The sequence below is a fragment of the Aquila chrysaetos genome, chromosome 21 (assembly GCF_900496995.4).
Source record: "Aquila chrysaetos chrysaetos chromosome 21, bAquChr1.4, whole genome shotgun sequence".
Classification (NCBI taxonomy): Eukaryota; Metazoa; Chordata; class Aves; order Accipitriformes; family Accipitridae; genus Aquila; species Aquila chrysaetos.
In genome coordinates, this window is record NC_044024.1 from 21,015,847 (window position 1) to 21,033,260 (window position 17,414).

General features: G+C 43.5%; 1 protein-coding gene across 2 annotated transcripts in view; it reads right to left on the reverse strand.

The window, feature by feature from the left end:
* The window catches only part of TRPC5 (transient receptor potential cation channel subfamily C member 5), a 104,346-nt gene continuing 86,932 nt past the window's right edge, over positions 1 to 17,414 (reverse strand). For both annotated transcript variants that reach the window (XM_029997289.1, XM_029997290.1), the window contains 4 exons: positions 10,940 to 11,146; positions 10,718 to 10,759; positions 8,939 to 9,028; positions 1 to 8,201 (listed from right to left, as the gene is read on the reverse strand). In XM_029997289.1, coding sequence (XP_029853149.1) covers positions 7,467 to 8,201; positions 8,939 to 9,028; positions 10,718 to 10,759; positions 10,940 to 11,146 — 1,074 coding nt within the window. In that variant the 3' untranslated portion in view covers positions 1 to 7,466. The remainder of the gene's footprint in view (positions 8,202 to 8,938; positions 9,029 to 10,717; positions 10,760 to 10,939; positions 11,147 to 17,414) is intronic.

A 17,414-nucleotide genomic window follows, 5' to 3' on the forward strand; every position in this document is an offset into this window, starting at 1 on the left:
TTGCTGTTCATAAATGTTTATTATCAATAGGCAGCTGGAAATGTTACATCTGAAAAGGTAGAAACACCTTGAATTTCAATAGGCTTACATTTCTGGGAAAAAAATTAAATGCTTTTTATTTTTTTCAGTTTACAGTTAAGCTAAAAATACACATAAAATAAATAATTTTATTTATTATGTACACCATTTCATTTTTACATGTTATACGAGGGTATGACATGGAGTCTGCACTACGGACAGAAGAGATGCAAGTAGAAAAGTACATAAAACTAAGCGTCTGTTTTTGCTTTTTGCTATTCTCCTTTTCTACCCCCCCCCCCCCCCCCCCTTCTCTAGGGGTGGCTATTACTACCCAACTGGCAAATGCTGAGGTCCCCACTCCCTCTTTACGTACGCAAAATTCTTACAACATCTAAAAGCTCTTTTGCCTGGAAAAGGCCATCAAGTTTTTGACCAAAACTAAAATAAAAAAGGAGGAAAAAAAAAAAAAAAACCCTCACCTTTTTTATCCCATGAAGTAAAATGGCATTTTAAAATATGCTCAGGTGTAAAGCCGTTTCTGTGATAGCTTTTTTTTAATGAAGATTTAATTTGATATTAAAACTTGATTGCTAAAAAACCTGTTTGCAGAGTAAGCCCGGGTCTCTAGGGCTTGCCATATAGAAAAGAGAGTACTTAAACATCTGCTGTCCTTGGTTTCGCAAAGATCCCTAGCCCTCTAGTTCCCAGACCCACCTATAAACACATTCAGTAGTTTTTAAATAAGACTGTACAATACCCAAAAAATAGCTAGACCAAAAAGTGCCCCCTTGCTCAAAAACAACTATTTATAGTCAAAAGGCATTTCACTCTGTTGGCTAAAGGTATCACAGTGTTCTGTTAGCTAATGTGCTAAAAGGCCAGCTCCTTGATTGATCACGTCTTGTCCCAAGCACATCGTTTCTGCTGGCTTAGGACTTAACTGCTGATATGGAAATGCTTTAAACTGGAGAGGGGAAAAAAAAAACCAAACAACCAAACCACCCCAAAATAAACAAAATAAGCCATGCTGAAGGAGGACGTGCTAGCCAGGAGGAATGGGCTGCACTGTTTTCCGTAGTCAGTGAGCCATCGATCGAGAAGGGTCTGTATGTAAAGAAAGAACTCCAGGATCAATTTGGCCTTTAAAATTGTGGGTGGTTTGAGCTAGGTTAGGGCGTTTCTGTTGCTGTTATGGTGGGGGTTTTTTTTGTTTGTTTTGCACACCTTAAAAGAGCAGTAAAAGTATTTCCCTGAAGCATAAAATACTATCAAACATTCAGAAGATAAGGATCAAATGCTTCCGCTTTTTAAATTTACCTTTTTAGACAAAGCATGTTTTGTTTTTAAAACACTTGTTCTTGGTCGTGAAGTTACTCCAGAGCAGTAGTTGTTCTGGGTGGAGGCAATTATGTGAATAATATATAAATGACTTGTTTGTAAAAGTGTAATGGCCTGAAATGGGGAAAGAAGTAGTGTGAAAATGAAATTGAATCAAATTAGTGTATTTTCTAAACATTTGTAATGTGGCTAGCCTGGAGTGTTCCCTGCCTGCTCCTCCAAAAAAAAATCCAGTAGGGGACTGGACAACTGCGTTGTTAGGTTTCAAGTTACACAGTCACTGAAAACTACAGATTATTTTGTTAACAGCTTATTTTACATGCTCCTCCAGTGAGCTGATTTATTATTCACTGTAGTCTCACTGATTCCAATTAATTTTACCATTACATGAATGAGAGTCACCAGGGCTTCCAGCACACCTGGGCTGCAACCCGCTGTGCTGCCTGCCCTGGCCAGCCGAGTCCCTCTTGCGAGGAAGAGGTCCTCGCAGCGCACCCACCCCAAAAACAGCTCCAGAGAGTTTTTAGTTAAGTAACGACTTTCATTCATCATAGGCTGCCCTGGTGGTTTGGATGTTTTTGCTTATTTTTTGCCATTCTGTTAGTGGAATTGCAACGGTGGTGGTGGAGTGATCCTGTTTCTTTGGAAATCAGCCTTTGAGGGGGCACAGAGCTTTCTCATGGATGTGTCTGTGGAAAAGTGTTAGCATTCTGCAGGACAAGTTAACCAGTTGAAGGAGAACTCAGCCAAAAATTAAACCAAAACTGCACCTCTTCCTGGTTAATCGAAATATGCTTTTCTTTGGGATTTTGGCCTTTTGAAAAGGAAAGTAGAAATATCAAAGCAAAGCTGAGAAGTCCCAAGGGAAGTGGGACGTACGCTTAATGGTGTGAGAGCAGCAGGTGCTCGTGTAGTTCTCGAACTGCTAGAAAAGCCAGCAGTAAATCAGATCCTTGCTCACACTGTTAGTAACTGTCCAAATAGCCGGTGCGGATACCCTGCAACCGCTCGCGTTCCTGGAAGGGAGCTTGGGATGCTCGTAGTGCCTGTACTGTGTAAGTCAAGTCTTAGAGCTCCTGTCGCTCAAACCAAAGACCTTTATCCCGAGTAAGCACTAAAGAAAACCAAACTGTACCTACAGAGAAATGAGGGCGAAGAGCCCCCTCGGAGGGACACAGGAGACGGTCTCCCGGTATCCGGGAAAGGTTCCTCCCGCAGCCATCGTGCTGGCGACGCACCACTGCCCGAGGTGCGTGTGTGGGAGCCGCCTTATCCCGCTCCTCGGGGCAAAACGGGCAGCAGGGCGATTTTGCTCCAGCCACGGCCTCCCTTTTCCCCAGCGCATGGCGTGCCCTCCTGCGACACCCTGTCACCTGCGTGACTTGCTGCCCTTGCCAGTGATGGGGTGAAAAGTGAATGCTAAGGAGGTGATGACATGTGGAATTTCCCTGTAGCCCTGCTCCAGTATCCTGCCGTGTGTGCGTGCATCAGTGCTGGGCTGCCTGTGGAACCTCCCCATGCTTAGAAGTCTGTTGCATCAACTAGTTTTAACCTCTTTAAAAGGAAAGGTTTTATATTTATACATGAATGTATTTATTTAAATACTCTTAATATTTACAGTGGCTGTTTCTGCTAAAAATTATGTTACATGTACCGTCAGAAAAAGGATGAAACATAAATACGGTAAAGTGACATTAAGGGTGAGACATAAATCACAAAAGCAAGGGTGTTAAGAGTTTAGGCTTCCAGGGTTCGCTGCTCCTGCTCTCTGTCTACTGCAGAAGTCCCCTAAGTTCCCTTTGTGGGAAACCGTGCTAGTTTTCTACATGGAAAACTATCGTAACGGACATACAGTTAAATCCTAACCTGAATTAGTTGTAAGAAAATAAAAGTACATACTACTGCTACGAATATTAACTACTTACTGTATATAGCGCCTTTAATTTGAAGATCTGAAAGTGCTTATAAATAATGAACTAACCCCCCCTGCGAGGTAGGTAAGTATTATTATCCCTATTTTACAGATGGGGAAACTGAGGCATTAGAGAGGCTAAGTGACTTGCCCAAGGTCACAGGTGAGTCAGTGGCAGAGCTCGGACTAGCCCTCAGAAGTCCCGTTCGCTAATCCTGCGCTCTTGCCGCTGTGCATGCTTCCTCTGTAGGGACCACATATACAAATACTTGAGTATTTACATATATACCAGTAAGTGAATAATATACAAATGCAATTATCCAAATAATCTGCAGAGATATGTCAGTTAATTTCTTGTTTCTGAAACAACTTCTTTAATCTCTGACCTGAGTACAAACACCTCCTAGTTCTGTTTGATATTCTTAACCCTGGATGTTAGTTGTTAACTTTTTAATTGGTGATCATTTGTAGGTGTGCTGCTTTAAAAAGCTAGGTGAAAATGACACCGGGGATGGGAGGTGAGAAATAAAGCAGCTTCAAGAGCAAGACACCTAAAGAAAGGGCAAGTGGTCAAGATCTCTGCTACAACTAATTCCAAATTCCTTGCATATGTATAAGGATCATTATTGAAGCCCACAGAATAAAGGCCAGGCATGTACCAGTTGGAGCACAGCTGTGCATCTTGAACCCAAGCCAAGGAAAAGTTTAACTCCTCACAGGAGAAGCTCCAAGTGTCCCATCAGCTCCTCCCTGGTCGCTTGCACAGACAGCACAGGGGTAGTTCACTGATTTCTCTGAAGGAAAGAAAAACTTTCACTAAAACATGTTTTCTTTTTGAGCAATTGAAAATGCAAGTGAAATCCCAAATACTGTGACTGCAAGTGAATTTAAAAAAAAAACAGGTTTTGCTTATCAAATGTATTTTTCACAAGGTACTTTAATTTCCCTCCCCTGAAGCTCCTGTTTTAGAGTAATAATCATAATAACTCACCAGCTGCTATGAAGTCTGTTGCTACCAAAGGGGATGCATAGATGCAATCAAACAGAATTTTGCCTTTTGGGGGACCAATGTGACAGTTTTGCAAACTCCTGGACACATGTATTAACCACAGCCAAATCAAATATTTGTGTTAAATTCCAAAGTCAGCTCAGACTAGCTCATAGCTGGGAGCTAGGAAGCATCTGAGTCATGAAACAAATCCCAGGGGAGCCCCAGCCAAGCAGCCATGTGACGTACCTCTTGCCTTTAACATAACATTATGGAGAGATTTTTGCAGACTGCGTTATCCATCATGCCACTCCAATGTGGCAGTTCCTACCCCTGCCCTTTCAGGACGCAGCAGGGGAACATGACTCACAGTTTGCAGAGAAGGGAGTTGTGCTGCCCAGTGTCATTTTTACATTTTTGGGGGGCACCACTGCGGAGTTAATTGCATTTCATTTTGTTATTTGTACCTGTTAATGCAGTGCTGCATTTGAATGACACAATATTACCATCACCAGTAGCAGTGTGTTTGCTCTTGTGGAAAACTTAAAAGCCTTTCTACTGTCCAAGGATATGAACCCTGCTTCTCTCCCAGCCTCAGACTCAGTTGATGTAATCTGCATAACCGTACTTGGATTGTTTTCATTCTTACTCGTTACACAGGAAATACCATAAAGATTTGCTGGCCCCATGTCAAGCAGAGTTCAGAAACCGCAGTGTGGTTAGGTGAGGCATAAAATGATTCAAACCCTTTCCTTCATCCTCCTGTAGCAGCTCTTGCTAATGTTCATCTTTCCAGAAGCATGCTCAGTTTGGTTTATTAAACTGTAGGGCTTTTATTGTGAGCTGCTTTGAGAACTGCTTTCAGTTGGTTCTGACTGCAGCTCTCTTGTATTGATGGATTTACCTCTTAAAAGACCAGGGTGCTGGATTTCTTCACAAATGATCAGCAAACTGCTTCTGACCCTCAGATTTTGCAAGTCTCCTTGCGTAGTGCCGATGTCAGTTTGCTAAGCCTTTCATAAAGGAAGAGGAGATGCAGTTTTCAAAGACAACTCTAACCCTGCAATTAGTATGAAAGCCTGAAACCCAATGATACAAAAAATGCTTTTCACTCTGCCTTAACTAACACAGCTAGGGGCTTAAATATTTGGGGCTTTATACTGCATGCTGGTAACAAGACTGGTGTCATTTATAAGCAAGGAATACAGAACCATTTTTGAGTCTGCTCCTAGTTGCTAATTTTTCCTGACACCAGAGCTGGCCTAGAGCCACGGTCTCCACCCTGATTGAGGTCTGTATTGAAAACTTCCCATGAGTCTGGTGTGTTGGCATCTGCAACTCTGCTACAGGAGCTGGCTGCATCGGTCACATTTCTCTCTCTGATGTAGGTGCGCTCCATCACGACCTTTAGGTAATGCTGTATAGGTACCCAAAGGGAAACACAACGAGGTGGTTTTCCTTCACAAGAGGAGGGAGTCAGGTTTAAAACTCGGGCAGAGTATCCAGCTGCAAACATCCCAGCATCTCTTCTGTGGGGGACTGCTGTGGTGAGAAATCCCTCTCCTCCTGACCCTCCGTGCTGCCGTGAGAGCCGCTCCTGCCCCTTGCTGCTAAAATCTGACCAGGCCAACAGTAGGTGTAGATTTTCCAGCATTATGCTTTTACAAATGCAATTCACAACCCAGTTCACAGAAGAGGTGATTTTTGGCAACCACCCTTGGGATATGCTCCAGCTCATGTAACCTCTCCTGGGAACAGAGCCTCAGGCGTGACTGCAGGAGCACTGTAACGAAGCTCTGTCACACGCGATCGCCATTTTTGAGCTCCTGGTCAGGACTTGCTTTCTCCAAGAAAGCAGCTGACTAATAACAGCTCTGAAGTGGTGGTAAGTAAGTGCCAATCATCTGTGTTTCTTAGCAACACTGCAGAAGAAAGTTCAAGTATCACATTGTTAAAAAAAAAAAAAAAAAAAAAAAAAAAATCACTGTTAAAAATTCAACCGTTTTGCCCTTCATGGGGTTGTCTTCTCCCCTCTCTGATGCTCCTTAGGACAAAAGCAGTGACATCGCTAGGCTCTGTCCGGACACTACCACAACTGGGGAAGTAAAAGGTAACATCTGCTGCACTCCTTTTTGTTGCGCCTTAGAAAAGGAACTGCAGAGACTTCGCAGGCTGCCAGATGCAGTTTGAGCTGCTATTGCTTAGGTTGCTTTTCAGAAATGCAGCTCACAGGCCCAGGGAAGACTATCTCTCTTGCCATATACCAGGATGATGATTTTCTTCCTAAAGCCTGACATCCATAGAGAGGCAGCAAAAAGCAAATGCAGCAGTGGAAGTAAGATTAGGCATTTCAAAAACCAGATACAGCTCGAGGGGTGGGGTGTAAGGGCAAGGCTCAGGGCTGGGTTTCAGCTCAGCCCATGAGAAATGACAACCACACTGAGGTTTATGTTTCAAGCAGCCACAGCTGGTTTTGGGTCAGTTCATCTACACAGAACCTGGCAGCAAGGCCAGGTGCTGGCTTCCACTGTCAGCCTAACTGGAAGGTCATTCTGCTCCCTGTGGGGGGAATTTCTTACAGGAATTAGGTAAATAAGCAAATCATAGCATGTTCTAGCTGGATAATCAAAGGGGTAAATTATGACTGAATAAGAGACAATATAATAAACAACCTGAAAAAACACACAACCGAAAAAATCAGAGGTTGTATGCTTAAAGAAAACAAAAAGCCAGTTATAAGTTGAAACCCTTTCTAAAAAGACTTTAAATATGATTTGCAGCCTCCTGCTAAGCCACTGCTCACCAGCTGGTTGTGCTGATGAGGAAAATTGAGCAGGATGCAGAGCCAATTGTGTTGGATAGCAGCAGCGATAACCCAGCGGCAGCGGGATGATGATGAGAGCACTGGAGAAATCCTTTACTTGGCCACCAGCATGTCGGAAGTCTGTGGGGTTTGAAGACTAAGACTGCATCCGAAGGGATTCCTGTGGTTTATAGTGACCTTATAAATGGTGAAACCTTTAGTTTAGTAAAAAAAGTAAATTAAGAAAGGTGCAGATGGCTATAAAATAGATTAACAGAAGTAGTTTTACACTTTTTTTGTTTTCCACCTGTGGACAGAAAGGAAATAGTAATGCTGAATCAGATGAGAGCAAACCATTACAAATAATTGGCTAAGTTTTCCAGCGAATGTTAAGATAGCTTTACTTATAGCCGAGTTGTAACGTGATCCTCCTGCCCGTCTTTCCACTGGTTTATAAACAAGTCACAAGCCTCTCCCCATGAATCAAACACATCCTCTGACGAGTCTATAAGTTTGGAATTAGAGGAACAAATACTGGAAGCACAGTGAAGGGAGCTGGTACAAACCACAGGGCACTCCTTGCTCTGTCCTGTAAGTCTTGTGTTCCCACTGTAGTCCACCTCATTGAGGTTAATTTCACTTTTGGAACAATTCTCTTCTTTCTCTTTATCAATCTGAGAATATTTAATGTCCTTCCACATGTAGTGGGGCTGAATAATTCCGTCTGAAATAGTGTACATGGGTTCTGAATTTGGTTCAGGTACGTGTCCGTTCATCTTGGAGAAAAGCAGGCCCAGTCTCTTAAAGGACTCCTTCTTGGAGCTGGAAAGTCTCTGAACTCTATTTCCATTTCGGACAAAAGAGCGCTTACTGATCCCATTGCTTTTTGGCTTCTCTTCCACCATATCGATCCCAGACATAGTTTTAATTAGAGCAGATACATTGAAGTCCTTTTTTTTGTTGGCTACATTGAAAGACACGCTCTTGGCTTTGGATTTTTCTCCAGCACTATCCTCATTTGTTTCATCCTTTTGGGACACCTCTGTGCTGCTGGTAGAATAACTTCTCCTCTGGGGCTTCCTGTTTCCTAAGAGGTCAAGAACTTCATAGCGAAAACTTGAGATGTCCTGTTTTAATTCCTAGGGCAAGAGGAGAAATGAGTTACACTCAGCAGCTTTATCTATGACATGAAAGAATGATCACGTTCTCTTGGGAGAGCTGTTCAGCGTTATCCAAGTGGCTGATACCAAATCACACTTACAAGAATACCACATACATCTTCATTATTCAGTAACACACACACACACAAAAAAAAAAATGTATTGGTAATCCTGAGAATTGTAGACTTCACAAGATCTTTGTCTCTAAAGCCGTGGGACTGGCCCTCTTGACCAGCCCCCTCTGCCCACCCACCCCCCTCCCCAAAAAAAGTCAAATAAGACAGTTATAGAAGAGGGGAAACACTGCTGAAATTTAGAAATATGGCAGGAATCCTGTTTAGTTGATAGGCCCAACTTTAACCTTGTTGGTAAGTGTTCTTCGTATTCATTAATTGAGACTTATTCTTTGGCTCTGTCTAGGTTAGGATTAGGAATGTGATCTTGACTCAAATCAGATACTTCATTCCTACTGTTTTCCAATGCTTTTGTCTACATAACATATTGTATATTAAATCTAGGAGGCGATCATATGAGAAGACACTCAAATAATAATATTTTCTCTGCTCACCCCCACATGCACATCAAATATATTCCCAGCTCCCATAATAGTCCTGTCTCCACAGCAGGTTACAAATCATCTTAACAAGTTAGTGCAAACTCTGCAAGTGGCTACTTGAATTAATATAATAAATTATTATTAAGGAATAATAAATTACCTTGAAATTTTCTTCAGTTAAACCTTCATTGGTTTTGGAAGTCCTTATCATTGCTGCGACATATCTTTTCACAAGATTTCTTATCACTTCCTGGAATAGGAAACAATACAAGTGATTCAACTGCTGGCTCAGACCAAACTCTGTTCTTACTGCATTTTACTGAGTTCTTACTGACAGTGACTGTCCTGACTCTGCTGTCTAAAAAGAAAATCACTTACCATTTGAAACAGAACACTTTCTTTTAAATGGAACAAGCCTTTGGAAAGGGTTATCTACCTTCCACCTTGAATGCTCAGTTGTTAACTACAGCAAGCAGGTATTTTGTACTTGTTTTGTATATGTAAAAGTCACAGAGAAAAAATTCTTGGTGTTCTTAAATGTCCTCAAGCCATTTAATCTCAGCTGCTGAAAGTTTTTAAGATTGGTAATCTCATGTGTATATGCTGTGTATCGTGATAAGCTGAGCTTGCCATTTGAAGATTGTTTATCGAGTATTTGAAAGGCAAGCAGGGTATGTTGACAACAAATAACCTGAAGAACAGCCAGGACCCCATGGGGCAATGCACATTCACATTAAACCACATCTGCCAGCTGCCCGAGCATTCCCTAATGGCAGGTTAGAAACTCCTTTCAAGGCTGCTGCAGTGTCTGTGGACAGTGCTGGAGGAACTGAATCACACCGTCAGTGACTGCTCTAAGGGCTTTTGCTCCTCTGTGTTACCTGGGCTGTTTGTTACAGTACAGGTTTTTGGTAGGATGAGATCCATTTTGTTCCATGCTTGTGTCCCTCCTTGCTGGCTTTATCTAAGCAAACTGGTACGTCAAGCTTGTACGTTTATCTGTGCCAGCCAACGTACGCAGAGGGTGATCTCTACATAAAGAAGAGACTACTGCAAACCTTCCATTCATTTCCCCCATTTCATAAATAGGGATAACAATTCTGAGCATGAAGATGGTCTCCGCACCAAGGTTTTACTGGGAGGTTTTTTAAGAGCTCCCACTGTTGGCACCCATAAGCTGTGCTGTGAAGTCAGAAAGTACCAAATGTCTGTTGTCAGAGGTGACTAATTGTGTTAAACATCAACTGCAGATAAAAATACTCTTCAAAAAGCAGGAGATGTCTTAAGTAAGACAAATTACTAATGGCTTTTGACAGTATAGCCTAACGTACCACCTAACATTCTGGAGAATTTTTTTCCTTCCAGCATGCTGGCATAATACATCACCCTGAATTCAAGCACTGAAGCTGGTGTTTTTAATACAGTTTCATCCTTTTGTAGGTTGACTTCAATGAGTACTTGATGACAGGCAGGCTGAGAATAAACAAAACCAGCAAAATTCAACACAGGAACTATTCCTCCTTCCTGAGCTGTCCAAAACAAAAGAAAATCCCAACCACTGTTTGAGTTGAGGATGCTTTGCAAAAAAGAGAAGAGGAACAATTCAAGAGTGTGTAAAAGTGCTGCAGAAACAGTTTTAATCAGGATGGCGTGACAGCCTGGTCCCTCTGATGGCAATGGGGACGCCACCTTTGACTTCAGCAGCCAGACTGATACCTGGCAAGTGTTTCTACTACTTCAGAGGGAGTGAAAGGCTAGGAGTGATCTACTGAATCATCCCACCTCTAATGAGGAAATGTTTTAGTCCATGATAAGCAAAATTCTCTTAGAGAACCTACACTTCCAAAATATATTCTAGAAGCAAGCAAGAATTGAGGTATTAGAAAATGAGCAGGAAGAAGAAACAGCAAGTAAAAACTTTATATGCTCAAGACTTTACCTGGTAATGTTGATTCTGAATCAGGTTGTCCGCGTGCCGTTCCTGGAAAGAGAAAGGCACAGATATGTTACCTGTTTAGTCCTGTCTTTAGAGCTCCTGATGGCTCTTAGCAGGTAATGATCCAGCAGCCTTCTACTGCACCAGCAGAGCAATGGCCCTCACAATCCTGAACATGCACAAGCACCCTCGAAAAATGAAGTATAAACCCACGCAGCTCCTTACTGTGAACGTTTTGAGGTTTTCATGCCTCTTCTGTTCATTGTCAGAGTCGTTTCCTGGGCACAGCTGATTGTGAATCCACTTGCAAAGGTACCAAACTGACTTGGGACTCGGGACAATGTTAAAAGGAGGTGGCAGAGTGGCACCCTCATCAAAGTAACTCATCCAGAGCTTCGTCCGTGCAAACTTCCACTCAATATCCGCATGGTCCTATGAGAGAAGGAAAGAGACTATCAACAGCTTCAGGCAGGCTTTCCTGGCACAAATGCCCATGGCTGAGGAGGTGATGTGAGCAATAAAGGATTTCTCCAGCTGCAGACAAAACAGTATCGCTTCTTCCATCTCCCTTACTGCAGGTGTAGGTAAAAAAAAAAAAAAAAAAAAAAAAAAAAAAAAAAAAAAATCGGTGTGACATGTAGCCAGAGTGTAAAAATACCAATCACTGAGAAATGAGATGATAGCAATATTCCACAAAAATAATTTCACATGCTAAAGCCTGGCTTTGTCCTTTAGAGGTTGTGCTTATTAGTTTGCCAATACAAGAAGCAAGAAAACACATTTCTTATTTTGCTTTTTGCTAGCACTTTTATTATCACAGATTGTTGTTTCTCATGTCCAAATCCAATGAATTCTCACATTCTTCCCTGGAAAAAGATATTTCATGGTGTTTTTTGATTTGGTTTCTTTTTTATAGCATCCATTAATTCAGCTCTTAGAGGGAAGTAACACATTTTATGCGTGCCATATTTTAAATCTTGCCTCTGCGTTATCCTTACATAAAACGGGAGACATATTACCGTTTGGTTTGTGGGTATTTTTCATTTATATTATCACCATGCTAGCTTGCTGTGCTCTAGTGTTTTTCATCCCAACCAAGTAAAGGGGGAAAGTTAACAGCATCATTTTCCAGCTGCACAGATAGGCACGCAGTCCATACAGTCACCAGGAAAGGAATACTGAGTCTATACAAGAGACTGACCTTACAGACTGCAAAATGGTGATCCCAAATCAAGCTATTTGCAGTCTAGTCCATGGAGTCAACAGGCTGTCCTGCCCAGTAACAACCTGCATACTCCCTTCAACATCAGGGCAGAGACATCTACCTACAGCCTGGATTCAGAGAGATACTGCAGCTATTCAAAATGGATTTCAGGCTGTTTCATACTAGTCTTAAAGTTAAAAAATGCCACCGTTTTGTATGTTCTGCAGAAATTCTGACATTAGACAGAAAAGGAAGGAAATAGTTTGAAGCCTTCAAGCCAAGCAATGCTGAACACAGCTTATAATCGTACACTGAATTTAAATGGTAAATTTGTGTATTGTTGTCATTGCAGAGTATAGTGCTAAACTGATGGTTATGACATTTTAGCTGTTCAGCATTTATGCTAATGGTATCTGACATGAGATTAAACCGAAGCCGTGATGATTTAGGCTAAGTAACAGCACAAGGTAGGAGAAAAGGACAATGCAGGATTTTAAGGTTCTGAGATTTCAGCCAGGCTGGAACAAGCAGCCCGCTTCAGTCAAGGATGCTGGGCTGCAGGGCAGCAGCTCTCAGAAACAAGCAGCGATGTGTAGGACAGGGAGTTCAATAAAATATGGCTGAACATCATGCCCCAAAAATTACTACACTGGCTTTCTGGCTACGCTCCAGTGCTCTGACATGGGTAAAATACGCTTATGTTTTGACAGTGAGGTGCAGCTGAACTCCATTTTAGTAGTGTATTCAAATTATGTGCAGCTCTCAATTTAAAAAGACTTCCTCAGTAGCCCAGGAGCACATTTGTCTCTGCAGATGGTCTGAATCAGCCCAGAACACTACTATCCCCTGCCAGCTTACCAAAAGGGCTGTTTTCAAGCTGTAGGTAGACTCAGAGAAGCAGCCTGCCATGCTCCTGTTTGCCTCATACACTATCAGACCCCATAAGCAGGAAAATTGCAGTATCCCCATGAAGCATTAGAAGCTAATGCTGGTGGAAATGATGTTCCAGGTAGTAAAAAATGCAGTTTACAGCAGTAGAAATAACTGCCACCCCCCAAAAAAAAATTTTTTTGTTGTTCATTTTTTCTTCATTTATCTCTACCTGCAGGCCACAGCAAGCTCAGCAGAGCTAGAGCAGAGCAGGACAAGCTGGTGTCAGGCAGCTGCTGTTCTTCCTTCCCAGACTCTGGGTTAGTGCTCTGAGCTCCGCAACCAGCCCACAGGATGACTCCTGCCTAATAACTGCTCACAGTTAAAGACAGAGCTGTCCCAGCCTCTTCCAGAAGCAGGGCTGGCTGCTCCCTGCTCAATCCTAAAGACTCACTCGTGCCCATCTTCCTACCTGAATGTTTCCTGGTCTGGGCAACTTCAGTTGAAACAGTCTTCGGAAGAAGAATGACTGGCATCGCAGGCCAGGTGAGCCAAGGGGCCATTAGGGAGGGCATGCTGTCTGCAAGGGAGGTGGGAGATCAAATCTCTCTTGGCAGAGAAGGGGTGCGTTGCTGGTTCATGCATCTAAAGCCTTTTGTAGGGGAATAGCTGCATGAGACCAGCATTGAGTTATTCAGCCCAACTGTGAGTAAGCCTTTCTCAGGGTGTGCAGGAACTACAGACACCTGGCAACACTGATAGCACTATCTGGGGCAGCTGGAGAGTCTAGGGTAAGGCAGTAGCTGAAGGAGAGTGCAAAAACTGTTATTTTGGATAGAGACAGGTATATTTAAAGTTCTTTGTCAATACAGAAGTAGGTGTAAACGTCCTTTTGAGGAGTCAGAAGGGAGAAGGTAGTTTGGAGAAGGCTATAAATCCACCCTTCCCTTCTACAAAGGTCCATCAAATGTCCAGTGTTGGTGGTGGGATCAGGTGTGGTGACTTGGTAGCAATTTCCTTCAGCCCATTATAAAAAGGGCATGTCTTAGGCAGCAGCAATTTAGTAGTGGATGTTGGATGCTGTTTGTAGAGGAGGATAAGGCAAACCTGTAGTTTGGGGATTGCAAATTAGTTTTTCTGCACAGAGTGTTTTGGGGTTTTGTTCTTCCATTTTAAGATAGCTTAAGGGGACTACATGGGCTTGACTAGGGGCTAAATGCAGGTGTGGGGCTGTACTGTGAAACTTAGCAGGAGTTTCTCATTGGGGAAGTTTTGTGGTTGGTCTGAACAAATCCCTGTTGGTCTAAATGTGTCTGTGGGTGAGGCTGGTGGATGCTGGCTTCAGCCCCGCCTGTATTTGTTCCTGTGCAGTCTCAGTCAACAAGTGCAATATAACCTCTCTTAAAAGACTAGACTTTCTATACAAAGCTCAAAGTATCTTTTCTTTCTCTCTTTTCTGCCGCTGTGAATTCCCTAGGGTTTATAAACTCTGCCTGTCTCAATTACTCACCTTGATGTTCTGAGAACCTGAGAAAATCAGATGAGAGCTCCTGGCAGCAGTTTTGTGTTGGAAATATATAGCAAAGAGACATTTCAATTTTACTGAGAATGTCTTTGTGTGCCAGGAAACCACCATTTTCTTGGTTAGAGCTCTCTTTAGTGCTGTAAGTAGTGAAATCTGGCACACAAAACTGCTACTTTCCTAACTCTCCTCCCTGTGTTGAGTATCAAGAGTACCATGCTTCAGCAATCATTCCATACCCAATTCAAACCTGAAGCGCTCGTGAGTTATAACCAGTACCTGAGTCATTGCATGGGCTGTGAATGTGGCCCAGTGGACCGCCAGACCTGCTGCAGGTTTTTGGTGCGTCTCCCCAGTGACTGCAGGCCGTTTGGCAAGCTTTACATTTTTGAGAGCTGCCCGAGTCTGAGCCTGCTTTGCATCAGAGCTGTTGCAAAAATAGCACGTAGGTGAATACTCAAAGCGAGCTCCTGAATACCAATACAGCGAGAGTTCAACCCGAAGGCCGTTCCCTTGCTTGGCCTGGGCCTGGCCACCACACACCCTGCAAAGCTACGCAGCGATGGACAAGCCCGGACCTCCTGCCGGGATGCTCAGTGCTACCTGCAGCGGTGCTGCGCCAGCCGCTGATTTACAGAGATGCATCGCAGGAGATGGCGTGTGGGAGCCTGCTCCCAGGGACGGCCAGCACGGACGTAACCCTGGGAGGCTTCAGGAGAAGTTTTCCCGAGAGAGCGGAGAGGAGGGAGCGCAGGGAGCGCTGGCAGAGGGCACGTGCCAAGGGGAGCTCGGCGGCGCGAGGCGTGCCCTGCAGCGCTCCGCCACGGCGAGGGGCTTCAAGCAGATCCACTGCGCAGCGAGGACAGGATCCTCGTGGACCTGTGCTGTCTCATACAATGTTCTTAGACTACAGCTGTTGGGTAACATTCATAATAAGCTAAAGAAACATATCCACTAGCTTTGGAAGTGTGACCTTGTTGCTTTAGGAATTTAAATCCAAGTTTGGATTCCACTGTCCTCTCTTTGAGCTTCTGCTGCTCTTGCCCTTGTTCTTGTCACCATTTTCTTTCAAGCACTGTTCATCATTTCAGCTATAAAACACTCCTTAAGAGGGCCGAGCCCTCAAGCTCAAAGAACACATGAACTCAAAGAAACCAGCACTCGGCTTCTCTGTGAGGAAAAAAACTGTATCACTTACTATCACAATGCGAATGTGTCATACTGGCCACATAATCCTCTTGCAAATCTCTGCCATTTGAAGTGAGAATTAATCTCCCATAAAGATTTCCCCGTGGGATCGCTGAAGCCATCTTACTGTAGCAGTTGTGAGGATTTTCTAATTCAGTCAAAGTGATGTATTCACAGATGTGCCAGATTTTAAATAATTACCTGCTACACTAATTATCCAGGATAATTCAAGCATTAATCTCCATCTTCATCTCTGTGTAGAAAATCTGTTGTTTACATTTTGTGAAATGTTTTCTATAAAGATTTCCATCACCATCTCCTTGCTGGGCCATATGGTTTAGATCATACTTTGCCAAATAACAGCCAGCTTCTCAGCTGGTACTGACCCAGCCAGCAGACCCCAGCGATGGAAGACAGTTTCAGGTTCTCTGTATGAGATGGCTACCACTGCTGCAGCCTCTAGGTTCCTCAACCTCTTCATGTGTTTAGTATTTCAGCTCCCTTGTGGCTGGAACGCTGATGGAGGAAAACGCTGTTACTTTTAACTTAGCACAGAGGAGCTGAAGCACAGGGCTGTCCCGTGGGAAGCCTGTGGCAAATCGGGGCACAGGAGCTTAATCTCGTGACTCTCGATTTAGCTCCCTGAAAGCACTTGGATAGTCCTGAGTTTACATTAGCTCAGGGCCGATAGGCTGAAATGGATTATGGCAGCTCCCTGCGCTCTGCTGCTGCTCACTGTGGTTAGCTCTGGATTAGGCTGGTGCAGAGCCATGGTACAAACACTCAGCTAAAACATAATGCTGAGGTGATGGTAATGCTCAGCAGCCAGGCACTCTTGAGATCTTCAAACTTTCCCACTGTGAAACAATCACAAGATAATCAGTTACTTAAGCTCTTCTACGCTACACAGAGCTGCACAAGGGCTTCTGCCCCTTCCTCTAAGTGTGTTCCTGGGATGCAAATCCTCCCCACGCCCATTTGGAAAGAATAATGTATAAAGATATCTAGCGTCTTTCTAGCTGGCACAAAAAGGGCTGTGTGTGCCTTTCTTGTGTTTTATTATACAGCAGTCAGTGGGCTAAGCTGGAAATCAGGCTGCTGCCTGTCAGATGCAGATATAGATGGCTGTGACAATGCCCTCAGGACCAGGCTGTCTGGCCGTGGCTGAGTCGGGAAGCCTTCCCGTTATGCTGGGAATGCTGGCAGAAGCCGGCGTGATTTCTACATCAGGAGTAGCAGGACTGCTGTCTGCTGCTGTCCCAGGAGGTGCCAGCAGCAGCCCCACAAGATTAGGAAGTGCCCAAGCTGTAGTACTTTCCTCCAGGAAGGAAGGAGGAGATGCAGCATTCGCCTTTAAAATGCGCTCGCTGACATATCTATCTCACTTGCAGCCTATGGAGCAGGGGGGCTCATTGCCTGAGAGGCACAGGAACTTCAAACGTGCTTTTTTTGCTGTGTAATTAGCTGCGCTGTGAAGTACAGAAGTCATTAAATGCTATTTAGTGTATTTCTATCTCACGTGCCTCTTTATTGCTCATTGCAAAACCCAGAGCAGGAAACAGCACAGAAAATATATCAGCGATGGCTTTCAAGCAGGCTAGCACAAGAACTACACCCTTGTGTGTCCTGAACAGAAAGCATTACAGAAAGAGGGTCAGGAGAAAGTTAATCTTTACAGAACCTGACACAGACAACTCTTGTGCAGTTTCAGAGCTGTTAATTTTGTAATATGTGTTGGGAAAACTGGTAATAACATCAGCAGAGCTTGGGGTTTTAATGACAAGCTCAGAGAAGCAAGCAGCAAAAATCCAAGCAGGCTATTTGAGGTAAATGATGCTTAATATTTTTCAAAGAAAAATATGTCATAGAAAGAAAAAAAAGTCTATGAGAAAAATCAGGGACCTACAAAGGCAATT